The following is a 15,206-nucleotide window of genomic DNA, read 5'->3' as shown; positions in this document are numbered from 1 at the left end:
AATCTAAAACGTTTGGTCTTTTGTTTTATCATCTTCACATTTTGTTGCATAAGTCCATTGCGTGAGTGTGAAATGTCAATGTCAGCATGCTTGATAATTACATCGTTTTCCAAAGACAAAAGGCTACTAGTTAAAGAACACCACAGGTCTTAACAGATATGAAAATGTATTTTCTCTATCAGATTTATGCACCCCCTTATAAAATAAAAAATAAAAATTGTGGTTCCTGTTGAAGTTGGCAGTTCTGGGCCAAACTACTCAAAACACAAAAAGTGGAGAATAATAATTGATTTATCTACAATGAGCGTATCTCAAATCGACATGTTTTGAAACTCAGAGTTGGAATGGAATATGATATAGCCTTTCTACTCTCCCTGTAAACTGAACCTCACTTTCCTGTCTTTTAGGTACATACATTACGTGTTCGATCTTGGCAACGGGCCCAATGTAATCAAGGGCAACAGTGACCGAGCTCTCCATGACAACCAGTGGCATAACGTTGTCATCACTAGAGACAACAGTAACGTCCACACGCTCAAAGTCGATGCCAAGGCAGTGAGTCAGGTCGTCAATGGCGCTAAAAATCTGGACCTTAAAGGTACATAACCAGCTAAAATTCATATTCTTATTCCCCTAATCATGGCTTTGTTTACCCGGGCATCTGTTCTATCTGTGTTCTCCTCAGGTGACCTCTACATCGCTGGATTGGGGCCCAACATGTATAACAACCTGCCGAAACTTGTGGCCTCCAGGGATGGTTTTAAGGGTTGCCTGGCATCTGTGGACCTGAACGGACGCCTGCCTGACCTCATAAACGACGCCTTGTTCCGCAGCGGTCAGATCGAGCGAGGATGCGAAGGTACACCCACTTACAACTCTAGCTCGAGGAGCCCGTTCTTTCTCATGAATGCAAACAGTAGTTCCACCTCCACCTCACTGAGCCATCACTCCATCTTTCTTACCCTGCTTGTCTCATCTCTCACCCAGTCAGCTCTCTGTTGAGCCCACTGGCTTATTAACACTCTTATTGGCCACATTGGTCATGCTAGGATCAGCCAAGTCTTTGTTTGTATGAATTAGGGACATTTCTACGAACCTGCCTACAGAGGGAATATTTACATTGCAGTATTTTAAGTCAAGATTGAACTTTATGCATTTGATCTGATGTGTTTTGACCTTAAACCATTAAAAATAAAAACAAGATTATGGGCAGCTATTATGTAATTATGACAAATGTATTTTAATATATATATATACAGTACCATTCAAAAGTTTGGGCTCAGTAAGTTGTTTTTTTTTTTTTTTTTTTTTTTTAAGAATTCAACACTTTTATTTAGCATGGATGCATTATATTGATCAAACCTAACAGTAAATAAATAATAAATAAATACTGTCCTTTTTGACTTTCTGTTCATCAAAGAATCCTGAGGAAAAAAAAATTATCACAGTTTCCACAACAATATTGAGCAGCTCAACATTTTTCAACATTGATAGTGTCATGTGACACTGAAAATTCAGTTTTTCCATATCAGAAATAATGTTTAATATATTTTTCTAGTTAGTTTTAATTGTAATAATATTCGAAAATATATTTTTTTAAGTTTTCCTGTATTTTTGATCATATAATGCTGCTTTGGTAAGCATTAGAGGCTTATTAAACAATCCAAAATATTAACGACCCCAAGCTTTTAATTGGTATTGTGTATATATAATATTACTTTTAAGAATTTAAGTAAAATAATTTATTTGTAAAAGGAAAGATATTTTGAATATATATTTGGGGGTGAAATAAACATAACATTAGAATATTGTGATATAATTATATAAAGTCTCTGTGCATTTGACTATCATATTTGTTATTTAATTCCATATATACCATGCTATATCAGAATAAATAAATTAAAGACATTGAAATACAGATTATGCAAGAATTTGACATATTTTAACAGAAGCTGGGTGTCAGTAAAATGAAAGTGCAGATATTACGGTCATATAACCAGCATCAAAGCTTCAATCATAACAAATGATTGTATGTTAAATGCCAAATATGTCCAAAAGATCAGAACACAGATCACTTAAGATCCATACAAGAATATTTCTTCACTTACTAATATCCATTTTCTTATGTACATGAGATCTCTGCCATATTTCGGTGCATGTTAATGTGTTTTCTTTACATTATTTGTTTGTTTGGCCTTTTACTTTTTTGTTCTCTTGTTCTTTATTTGATTTATGATAGTCTTGTTTGCGTAAAACTTTGTGTATAAGCATTTATATGACCTGTCCATCCATCACAAAATTAATTGTCCATCACAATTTCATCATTCATCGCATCTCAATGTTGTCTTGAACAAAAAGCCTCCTTTTATGTTGAGTATCCTACATGTTACGTTTACATGTTGTTGAACCAAGAATAAAATCGTATCAATCTAAAACGTTTGGTCTTTTGTTTTATCATCTTCACATTTTGTTGCATAAGTCCATTGCGTGAGTGTGAAATGTCAATGTCAGCATGCTTGATAATTACATCGTTTTCCAAAGACAAAAGGCTACTAGTTAAAGAACACCACAGGTCTTAACAGATATGAAAATGTATTTTCCTCTAAACTAATGCACATTTAATGGTTTAATGTCAAAGCATACACAATTTTAAACATGCAAACCTTTGCTTTTTTCTCCCCCCTTCTTCAATGTCTGTTGTAAACCATAAAGATATGATTTCTCAACAAGTGATTATAGCTGCCCCTCAGTGTTAAAGCTTTCAGAACCTACATACAAGGGCTTTTCACACTGCTTTTAACTCCAGATAAAGGTACGTTTCACAGACTTAACACCACTTTTTACCCTGGGTTATTAAACTATTCAATTCAATTCAAATTTATTTGTACAGCGCTTTTCACGATACATATCGTTGCAAAGCAACTTTACACCAAATTGACATTTTTACAATATATGTAGTAGTAGCTTGATGTACATACGGCAGAGATGTGTGGTAAAGATCAATTAATGACGTAATCAAACAGACAAAGAACACTATAAATTAGTAGCAGAATTCGGTAGTGCTGTATGTTGTTTCAGGGTTGGTATCATCTGAAGTCCTCTGTGGGGTTGGCATCATCTCTTCTTAAGTGTTCTGGATCCACACTGGAGCTTGTGAATTCCTAGTTACCACGGGATGTCAATCCCATGGCAAAAACAGAGAACAAATAGGAACATAAGTAGCGTAGCTGCTGTTCAAACTAAGAAAAGAAAGATTTGTTAAACCAGAGCTAAAAGATTAATAATGAACATCTGATCAGATATAACTGCAGGAAAAGTTTATGAGATGCATTATTTGAATCCTTGGCTAAAAAGATGTGTCTTTAATCTAGATTTAAACAGAGAGAGTGTGTCTGAACCCCGAACGTTATCAGGAAGGCTGTTCCAGAGTTTGGGTGCCAAATGTGAAAAAGCATTACCTCCTTTAGTGGACTTTGCTATCCTAGGTACTTCCAACAGTCCAGAGTTTTTTGACCTTAGGGAGCGTGATGGATTGTAGCGTGGTAGAAGACTAGTTAGGTACGCAGGAGCTAAACCGTTAAGTGCCTTACAGGTAAGAAGTACTATTTTATAGCGGAATCTAATAGGTAGCCAGTGCAGAGACTTTAAAATTGGGGTAATATGATCATATTTTCTTGACCTGGTAAGGACTCTAGCAGCTGCATTTTGGACTATCTGTAGCTTGTTTATTGAAGATGCAGGACAGCCACCTAGTAGTGCATTACAACAGTCCAGTCTAGAGGTCATGAATGCGTGAACTAGCTTTTCTGCATCAGAAACAGGTAACATGTTTCGCAGCTTGGCAATGTTTCTAAGATGGAAGAATGCTGTTTTTGTAACATGAGAAATATGATTTTCAAAAGACAAGTTGCTGTCTAATATAACACCCAGGCTTTTGACTGTAGTGGAAGTAACAGTACATCCGTCTAGTTGTAAATTGTAAGTCAAAAGATTCTTTGTATTGTTTTTAGGTCCAATAAGTAATATCTCTGTCTTATCTGAATTTAATAGCAGAAAATTATTGGTCATCCAATCTTTTACATTTTTAACACACTCTGTTAACTTCGATAATTCAGAAGTTTCATCTGGTCTTGTTGAGATACATAGTTGAGTATCATCAGCATAACAATGGAAACTAATCCCGTGTTTTCTAATAATATTACCAAGGGGCAGCATGTATATTGAAAATAGTAGAGGACCTAGAACAGATCCTTGTGGCACTCCATACTTTACTGGTGATAACTGAGATGACTCCCCATTTAAATAAACAAAGTGGTAACGATCAGACAGGTAGGATCTAAACCATCTTAAAGCCTGCCCTTGGATACCTGCATAATTTTGTAGTCGATTTATTAGTATGTCATGATCTATAGTGTCGAACGCTACTCCGGAGCAGGGTTATTCACACGACAGTCATGGAAACGGCACATTCTTTCAGGGTTTAAGGGGGTAAAAAAGTAAAACGTTGACAGAAAATATTTGAATTGGAGTGCAGAAGAGTTTAATTCTTACCTTTATTCAACGCAAATAAGCCTATAGGCGAGACTTCCGGTTCGTGAGAAGAATAACAAACATGCAGTAAATGTAAAACCTTTTTTACTACAAACCAGTGTGTTCAGAATTAAGAGAATACATTAAAATAACATGTTAAAACACCAATTTGCAATATCAAGCAGCAAAATGAGGTGTTTTGTACATTACAGCTAAAAATAGCTGGCCGCGGTGAGCCCGGAAGCCAGAAAGTCGGCAATAATACTAGGATGAGCTATACTAGAGCCGTTATGTAAACAGGTCGCGATAAAGTTAACTTTATTTAGGACTCAAGTGCAGGATTGCCACGTTTTAGCTGAAATTGGGCTAATTTTACACTGTTCCCGCCGGTTGTTTTTGAAGTGCGCTGCACCGGAACGCGATTTTGACTGAGGAAAATTCTGACTAGGAGTAAAACCGCGGGAAAAAACATGATTCAGCTAATTTTGATTAGCAAACGGACTTGTTTTGTGTCGCCGACCTGACAACCTTGTTAGGATGTAGGCTACAGTGAAATGTAAGTTTATGAAATATTAAACCCCGGGTAAATTATGAGGAGTGTGAATGGTAAATCACGGTAAGTGTGAAAAGCCCTATTATGAGATCTGAACAAAGGAATGTGTTTATCTTTAACATTTAATTCCACATATTTTCAGGACACAGGCTACCACCAGATCGTCTGATATAGCCGACGTGCTTAAACGCACATCTTTACAGTGTATCTGTCATATTTTATAAGCAGAGACATGCCCAGCACCATTTGAATTCAGTTCTTCATTTCATACATGAATAGAACAACTTTGTGTGTGTGTGTTTTACGTTTATCTCTCCCGCACAGCATCCAAAAGTGAACGTGAGTAGGTTTTTATGTTCACAGCCCAGCATGAAAGAAACATCACTCTGTACTGTACTGTTTGTGCACAGTAAAACTGTAAGCCGTGTATGGAATGGCTCCACGATGGCAACAGAATTCTCCGCTGGTTCATATGGCAATGAATGCGCCATTCTGTTGTAATGAAGCTTTTCATCCACCAGATGGCAATGATGCACCTGTGCTTAGGAAGGCGAGGGCTCGATTACATGCTGCAGTAATGCAGGGGAACATTTTGTTTTCACAGAACCCAACATCATTAAAATGTCCCCTCTCTAACCGCTTGCTTTATACAGTCTTAGCCGTTCCTGTTGATTTACGTTAACATTAGCGCATTATCATGCCCATACTGTGCATTTGAAAGTCATTTTTGCTGTCATAACAGAGGACTAGAATAGAATATGCAAATGAAGCCTGATTTTTCTGCATGTTTATTGGCTGAATATATTTAAACTGTAAACGAGATCATTTTTAGGCACAATTCCATTAGCAAACTGCAGTTTTAATTTACTTTTTGGAGTAATTGCACTCTTACTTTTTTTTTTTTTTTTTTTTTTTTTTTTTTTTTTAACCCAGCCATGCTGAATCAATTCATGGTTTTCATGACTTATTATAATGACTTATTATAATTTCTAACACATGGTCAAGAGTGCGAACCCTTCCTAAGAATGGTAAAGCATGCCCTGTTAGTAAAGCCATTGCTTTATTAACAGAAGCCATCAACCACGTTCTTACCTGTTTGATTGTTTTCGCTTTTCTGTTTCTTGCTTAACAAAGTTGGTTTCACCAAAGCAGATCTACAAGGTATATAAGGTTCAATTCCATTCTGAGCTCGGCTGAAAGCTGCTGTTTTGTCTTGTGCCGGTTTGTTTTGTACTCTTCCCAATACCCAGACATAAAGCGGACACTAGCTGGTTCACTGTAACAATGTCTTGGTATAAAATGGTTCACTTCTTTCCAAAAGAAAATGCCCTTGTGTTTTGACTGAAGGTCGTGAGACTTGCAAAGTGAGAAGAGAAAAGTAATGATTGCAACTGAGAGTCTACATTAATAAAACATGAGCCCTCCTGTATAATTAAGTCCCCACGTCCTGTTTTGCTGTATCTTGTCTTGTTTCTTTTTTTACGCTAACGACGTTTAGCTGAGAGAGGAATCTGGCTTAGGAGAATCCATTAAGTATGTCACCGTGGGTTACTTCTCGCTTGTCTTTAGATGCGCCGAACAGCAATATGATTAGCAAAATAATTAATAGAATTAGCATAAAAATCCATCTGGAAATGTCGACACGCTACCGTAGACTTTAAACTCAGATAGCGTCCCACAGAGCACATAAACTCAAACAGATGTGATTTCCGCTTTATTTAAGCGGCATCACAAATAAAGAGTGCTTGCTGTTGAAGTGAATATCATCATAGCTGAGGGTAAATCATTTATATTAAGTCACTAAGATTTTAGGCCCAATGCGAACCAGTTTTTGGTTTATTTTGGCTTCTTTATTGTTGCGGGTCATTCCTGTTATGCAGTATATATACAACAATAAATGCACCGGTGTTGCAGTTTCAGCTTTTCAAGTTATATGGATGTCAGATTATTTGTAATATTTAACCAGCATTCATCGTCGTCTTGAAAACATGGGGACATTTCTTGAATACAATTCCCCGTAAATTGGCAGTTTATTAATTATATTTTTCAGTTTATTTGATCTGGCATTTACTATGATTAAACACAAATAATTATGATTTTCATTTTTAAACATTCTGAGTTTAATATTGTATTTAGTGTATTAATGTGTACACTGAAATTCAAAAGTCTGAGTTCTGAAATGAATACTGTTATTCAGAAAGGAGGCATTAAATTGATCAATACTGTACATTTACATTGTTACAAAATTTTTCTCTTTCAATTTAATTTTACTATTCTATTAATCAAAGAATCATGAGAAAAATGTTGCACTGTTTTCACAAAAATATTAAGTAGCATAACTGTTTTCAACTCTAAAAATAAGAAATGTTTCTTGAGCATCAAATCAGCATATTAGAATGATTTCTGATCATGTGACACTGAACACTGGGGTAATGATGCTGATAAATCGTCTTTGCACCACAGGAATAAATGACATTTTAAAATATATAAAATAGAAAACTCTTTTAAATTGTTATAATATTTCACAGTATTAATGTTTTTACTGTATATTTGACTTCCTTTGAAAACTAATTTTGAAAAGTATTAGGCCAGTATAATAGGAACATGCCAATTGTGATGCTGGACCACAAAACTAGTCTTTATATATTTGTAGCAATAGCCAAAAATACATTGCATGGGTCAAAATTATCAATTTTTCTTTTATGCCAAAAAATATTAGGGTACCAAGTAAAGATCATGTTCCATGAAGATGTTTTGTAAATGTCCTATTGTAAATATATCAAAACTTAATGTTTGATTAGTAATATGCTAAGAACTTCATTTGGACAACTTTAAAGTCGATTTTCTCAATATTTTGATTTTTTTGCACCCCAAGATTACAGATTTTCAAATAGTTGTATCTCGGCCAAATATTGTCCTATCCTAACAAACAATATATCAATGGGAAGCAGATTTCAGATGATGTATAAATATAATATTTTTTTTTTTTTTTTTTAATTGACCCTTATGACTGATTTTGTGGTCCATAGTCACAATTAGGGATGTGCCTGACTCAAGCGAATCCGTATTCGAAAAGACACAGTAAACAAATAATGCGTTCTACAGAGCCACTAAAGGGACATGGTTAGCCGCTTGCTAGCAGTAGCCTGTTACATTACCTGTGAGTTTTACTTACCACATAAACAGAGTAAGGAGAGATGGCTGATAGGATGATGTCGAATGATTTGCACCACTGAACATCTAATCTTTTAAAATGTGTGGTAAGTACTGCTGTTTCTGTAATAAACACAGAGTATGTGTGATTGCGAATCTTGAAAGTGAAAGTAAAAAGCTATATAGTGCGCATTCAATGCCCCACTTATTGATAACGGCTCCCTGATGCCTGCAATTTATGTACAGTATAATTACCCAAAGAGAAAAGCACTGAAATATATTTTTTGTATTTATTTCCTTTAGAGGTTCCATAGTACATGTAATTTCCTTTCCTCGGATTCAGGCACATCCCTAATGACTAATGTAAGTTACTGCATAATAGGAATGACCCTCATCAGCACTCTTGAAATGGCTATTATCTAATCAAATTTGTAGACTGCAACTAAGTTGAATAATTTACTAAGTAAAAATGTACAGAAACTTAAACCAAAAATGCCCACGTCAAGTACACAAGTTAAAGGCCAGTTTAGGCTATAAGATGTTTGACAGTATTCCCATGTAAATATGTTAATGTGCTACTGTAACAAGGCTGAATGATGTGAATGGAAAAATCAGAGAGAACCATCTTAGGTTGCTGTGACGATTCTCTCCGATTTTCCATTCAAAATCCTATCCTCAGTTTTGATAGTCAACAAATTGGGGTGAATCATTTTATGTTGAACTTTGACGTAGTACTGAAGTTGCACTTTGCGTTGCACAGTAAATGCGCTTTTAGCCTTCTTTTCTCCCCGTTTTGTTAAACTAAAGTTTATGTTTGTGGTTAACCTCTTGTATTTCACAAGAAAAAATGCACTCAAAGCCAGTTTCTTTGCAATTATCTTGTTTCCACGGTTAATTCAGGGGGAATGCATTCACCCTCTTGCTCTGAATTGGGTAATGAGCTCTATTGTTCTTGCTGCATTCCCTCAAAATGAACCCAAGTGTGCCAAAACACAAGATGTGTTTGGAACACACTCAACTCGATTGCACGTGGCTGGTGTGCACACTATTGTTCTTAACATGTGTAACAATAGTACCTACTGGACTGTGTACACATCTCGCTCTTAAATGTTGTCATTGACCTTTGTTCCTCTGTGCAGATGTGAGAAAGTTCATGCTTGGCCCCGTGTCTGAATCTACTTTTGTAACAAGCCATGTTGAATATGTCTAGAGTATGATGTTTATTACTAAACTCCAGTCGTTTATAGGGAATGCCATGTTTGTTTCGACAGCTTTCGGGATGTTTTTTGAGTACCTCTACTAACCCAAACTGCATGTGTACTGTTACACACACCTGCATGGCACCTTAACAGCATGACGGGACGTTTGCCCCCAGTATTACATTGCTCTGCTTTGCCACCATAGGTCCTAGCACTACATGCCAAGAAGACTCCTGTGCCAACATGGGGATCTGCATCCAGCAGTGGGAGAACTACACCTGCGACTGTTCAATGACCTCCTACACAGGGACGCAGTGTAATGACCGTAAGTCACTCTCCGTCCCGTGCAGTTTCCAGAGTTTTCTGTCTTTCTTTTGTGCAGTTTACTCTTCGGTTCACTCGTTTACACAGTTTTAATGATCACGAGGGCCCACCCTATGAAAGATTAATTGAGCACACTATAATCTACATAGCAAATGTTACACAAACACCAACAGTATTTGGTTGCACCAAAGCTCATACATAAGAGTATACACACACTCACTCTGCATTCATGTTCTGAAGACCCGTTTGAAGACGACAAAGGTACGTGTTTTCTTCTACTTTCTGATGCTGGTAGAATATGCTGTATTTTACTAAATATTTATTTATAATTATTTACACATATATTTTGGGTATTTTATATATCAGAATTAGTGCTGTCAAATGATTAATCGTGATTAATCGCATCCAAAATAAAAGAAATTGTTTACATAATATATGTGTGTACATTGTGTATATTTATTATGAATATATAATACACACACATACAGTATGTATATTTTGAAAATATTTACATGTATTTATATTCATATAACTGATATTATACATTTTTTCTTAAATGTATACATGCATGTGTGTGTATTTATATATACATAATTAATAAATTATGTAAGTAAAAAAAATTATTTTGGATGCAAATCATTGCAATTAATCGTTTGACAGCAATAATCAGAATTTAAGATTTTAATGTTCTTTTAGTAATTTATTAATTTATTAAATTATTAATTTATTACATTATTTTTATTATTTTATTTCATTTCTAATAGAAACTGAAATTACTAAAAGAAGATTAAAATATAAAATTACTTGTTTATTTCATATTAGATTTTTTATTTTAGTGTTTTTTTTTTTTTTATGAATTTTACAAAATGTAGTAAAATGCTACACAACTACTACGAGAGGCAGAAGTGGCCCAGAAAAAGATTTGAACACTTAAAACACATTTAAAAAATGTTAATTTTAAGTGCCATTTGTAGAAATATGGCAAAATCACATTTTTCAAAACATGTTGGGCAAAAAACGTAATATATAAATGCTTATACATTTATTGTGAATATTTTATATATTACCACATATTTAAAAAATAGCATTTCAAGTGGCATTTATATGGCAAAATCTCACTTTTTGGGGAAAAAAGGGGAGCTGACTTACATGAATGGTTATGTCGGCCCTCTTAATATTTCAATATTTAATATATTTTTAATATAATATATTTAATATATTAAATATATAAACAATATATATTTAATATATTAAATTGATTTAATATATTAAATATATAATCTATTTTTAATATTTTTTAAACTACACACACACACACACACACACATATATATAAACCTCATCATTTTTAAATCATTTTGAATGTCATTTATAGAAACATGGCAAAATCATACTTTTGAATACATTTCAGAATTGACAAAAATGGACAGTTTGTAAATGCCTTTGATTTGGTATCTATAGTTATTTAATATAAATATGTTTGTCCATCTTTAAGTGTGTTTTAAGTTTCAACATCACTTATCACTATATTGTGTTATTTTAATAATAATTAAGTGTTTTCACAGAGGTCACATTAGACCTGATTAAGGGTGCCATGAAACTCATAACCACCGGGGTGACACAAAATAATAAAGTCTACTCATAACCAGCCCTTTAAAGTCCGCAATCACTTCACTGAACTCCTCATGCATTTAATCAGATCTGATTATGGAAAACATCGAAGTAAAAATACGATAACGCAAGGGTATATCATGACAAAATGTTTGGTCTATTCGGACGACCCTTTGCATTACAGGTCATCATGTATCAAATCTGTCTAAAAACCCCCGAGAACCAGAATCAATCACCAACAGTGCACTTCCACCACAAGCAGTCGCTCTTTATTCTATAGTCATAATGATGCCATTCTTTTGACATCACTGCCACAATAAAAGGTGTTATCTCGAGCCGGTGGAGATAAACACCATCCCTATAGACGCAGAAACCGTCTCGGCGAGAATGTGATATGACTGTGATTGCCTTCCTCCCCTCTGCTGCAAGAACAACACAGTTGACCTTCCAGAGATTGAAGACTGACATGCATAATAGTACGCTAGCCTGCTGCTTTGACAACTCGTATTTTTGTGAGAGGCAGCAGTGAATCAAAAGCATGTTAGTGAAGATAGGGACGGACTTAATTGAATAATGCAGAGAGAGTGATGTGTGTGTGTCGGCTTTGTCAGTCTGGAAGAATATCTGACTTGAAGAGAGGGGAAGGAAATCAGAGGACGGGCTTTTTGCAGTCCCGCCGAGTTCGTGCTGCTATTCTTAGGGATATTGTGTGTTATTCAATGCTACAATCAGAAATGTCTCATTTGAAAGAGCCGTAGTGACATGTGACAGGCCGTTTTGTCGAATACAGAGCCTTAATAATGAGTTCAATGTCGTGTTAGTAGACGAGAAAGACGGTTTCTTATGTATGTTCTTACTGAACGTGTCACTTTTCAACACTGGGTGGCAGTAATGTTTTAGTTAGAGACGAAAGTGGCCACAGAAGTTTGCCAGAACATCTCATAAAATTTGAATATTTGAATAATGCATTATTATATAGCACCCTCGGTTCTGAGTAAATATTTTAGGAAAATGTATTCTCACATGTTCCTTATTCGTAATTTTGCTGAGATGTCTTTCTTTTTTTTTTTTCGTGTGATTGGAGGCTGCAAGATATTAGGAATCTTTTTTATGTAGAAATTAAAAAGGCTTTCTTCTGGCAACAGAGGTGTTTAGTTTAAAGACATAGGCCCTGTTATTAATATTAACACACAAGGTGTGATGCTGACTACATATTTTAAACACAAAGCTTTGAAGGATAAGCCATGTTCAGTAATATTTTCTATTTATTTTGATAAAAACCAGAACTAGTGAAATTGGCAAACTTGTCCTTGAAGCTAGATTTATATTCATAGTTTTTGGAGAGTTTATTTTCATACTGCATAAATGAGTTGATATTTGAAACAGCTGAGATTTAATGACACGTTCGTACTTTAATTATTCCATTGCAATCACTTGCCCTTTGAAAGGTCAAATCATATTATTTATAAATACGCTTCCACTTAGCAAAATTGTAATCATTTATTTATCAGTCATGCTTTTTGTTACAACAGATTTTGCAGCATTTTTCTTTGTAGGATATAGATAACTTTCAGTTTGTTTCCTAATGCTTCTCTGTAGTCAAAATTAGTATTTGCATTAGTTTAACTATCCTTTACATTAGATCATGAGCAGTGGTTCTCTGGTTTTGCCTTATGTAAATTAACCATGGTTTTACTACAAATAAAACCAAAAATCATGGTTACTATAGTTAAACCATGGTAACTACAAATGAACCATGGTCTTGCTACATGGTTATAGATAACTTTCAGTTTGTTTCCTAATGCTTCTCTGTAGTCAAAATTAGTATTTGTATTAGTTTAACTATCCTTTACATTAGATCATGAGCAGTGGTTCTCTGGTTTTGCCTTATGTAAATTAACCATGGTTTTACTACAAATAAAACCAAAAATCATGGTTACTATAGTTAAACCATGGTAACTACAAATGAACCATGGTCTTGCTACATGGTTATAGATAACTTTCAGTTTGTTTCCTAATGCTTCTCTGTAGTCAAAATTAGTATTTGTATTAGTTTAACTATCCTTTACATTAGATCATGAGCAGTGGTTCTCTGGTTTTGCCTTATGTAAATTAACCATGGTTTTACTACAAATAAAACAAAAAACAAAAAACAAAAAAACATGGTTACTATAGTTAAACCATGGTAACTACAAATGAACCATGGTCTTGCTACATGGTTATAGATAACTTTCAATTTGTTTCCTGATGCTTCTCTGTAGTCAAAATTAGTATTTGTATTAGTTTAACTATCCTTTACATTAGATTATGAGCAGTGGTTCTCTGGTTTTGCCTTATGTAAATTAACCATGGTTTTACTACAAATAAAACAAAAAAAAAAACATGGTTACTATAGTTTGGTTATAGTTATAGAAATCTTATAGTTATAGAAATCTTTTTTGTAATGTGGCATATTTCCAAGTTAAACCATGGTAACTACAAATTAACCATGGTCTTGCTACACTAACCATGTCATGATATTTGTAGTAAAACTATGGTTATACAAATGGTAATCAATGCACCAAAAAACCATGGTTACTACACATTTACTATAATAAAACCATGATTCATTTTCGTAAGGGGTGAGAGCACCAAATTTTCATTCGAAAGTAATTTTTTGAAAACCCTTTTCTCATCTGAATATGAGATTACATGGTTAGTTGTATTTGAATGATCTCTTTGTAAATACAATCTTTTATTAAATTTGAATATATGACTGAATCCACTCCCATGCAGAAAAGCCACTAAATTATGATTCACCGATTCCAGTTGAATCTTCCACTTATTTGGTTGTTTTAATGAAGGTGGCCAGTGATCATCAAAATGCTTTTAGTCAAAATATACTTAGCAATGGCAGATACATTTGCCCTCAGCCTCTAAATTAAGATTAAAACTGTTATTGCATTAAACAAGAGGTTGCTTATGAATGAGATGCATTTGTTGCGTCTTTCAAGCAGCTACAGCTAAACAAACAGCAAATTGCAAGTTGCCCCTCGCATTCCAAGTCTTTGCTTATTAATTTGGACACACTGTGCAATCACGTTGATTGAGCTGGGGTAATAAATGACTGGTTAGAAGCTCCATTGGCTGTTAAATGAGCTCGTGGCAAATGAATATTGCTTAAAGGAATTTGCCAGTATCCGCTAGATGAGTGTGAGGTACTGTCTGAGTATGACGCTGTTTATTCAGAAGTTTAAACGGCCTTGCTTCATGCGGGATTCTTTTAGTTCCCTGAAAGCAAAGCCGTCGGCGCTCAAATTCCACGAGACGCTCACAAATGGCTTTTGAAGGAGCTGTGCTATGCGCTTCCTAATGAATTCCCTCTGGATTTACTGAAGGTGGCTGTCATTTTCTTGGCTGAGGGCCCTTGATGGCCGGCACACCATGTCATCTCCATATAGCTTCACACTTTAGATATGGAGACGCCATATCTGTTCTGTTATATGCTAAAACTTCTGAAGGGGTTTTACAAATTGCCAGTTGCACAACAAAGCGGTTCTTTTCCTTTTTCTGTTTTCCCACAACATTAATTACCAGGGTTAACATAAAATATTGCATCGCACAATTTAAATGATAGCCATCGGCATTCTTCTTTTTTGTCTCTGTGTCCAACATTTGTTTCGTAAATATATAAATTAAATGACAGATACACAAATAACATGCTGGAGGGATGGATTTGTTTTCCCTCATGTGTGTCTGACATGAACAGAGTCTCGGTAATTAAGGAGCATCTTTTTCTCTGTCTTTGCTGGAGAGGAAAGAGGAGGAGGAGGCTTCACGCCTCTGCTAGCGAGACT

At 34.9% G+C, this 15,206-nt stretch overlaps 1 protein-coding gene across 1 annotated transcript in view; it reads left to right on the top strand.

The window, feature by feature from the left end:
• nrxn3a (neurexin 3a) overlaps positions 1–15,206 on the top strand; it is a 350,535-nt gene that overhangs the window by 125,044 nt on the left and 210,285 nt on the right. The window contains 5 exon segments of the mRNA XM_051132863.1: positions 408–598; positions 686–859; positions 5,408–5,422; positions 6,218–6,244; positions 9,641–9,760. Coding sequence (XP_050988820.1) covers positions 408–598; positions 686–859; positions 5,408–5,422; positions 6,218–6,244; positions 9,641–9,760 — 527 coding nt within the window.

Source organism: Labeo rohita, chromosome 17, assembly GCF_022985175.1.
Source record: "Labeo rohita strain BAU-BD-2019 chromosome 17, IGBB_LRoh.1.0, whole genome shotgun sequence".
NCBI classification, from domain to species: Eukaryota; Metazoa; Chordata; class Actinopteri; order Cypriniformes; family Cyprinidae; genus Labeo; species Labeo rohita.
The sequence above is the reverse complement of the archived record's forward strand: the minus strand, read 5'-3'. Positions and strand labels throughout refer to the sequence as shown.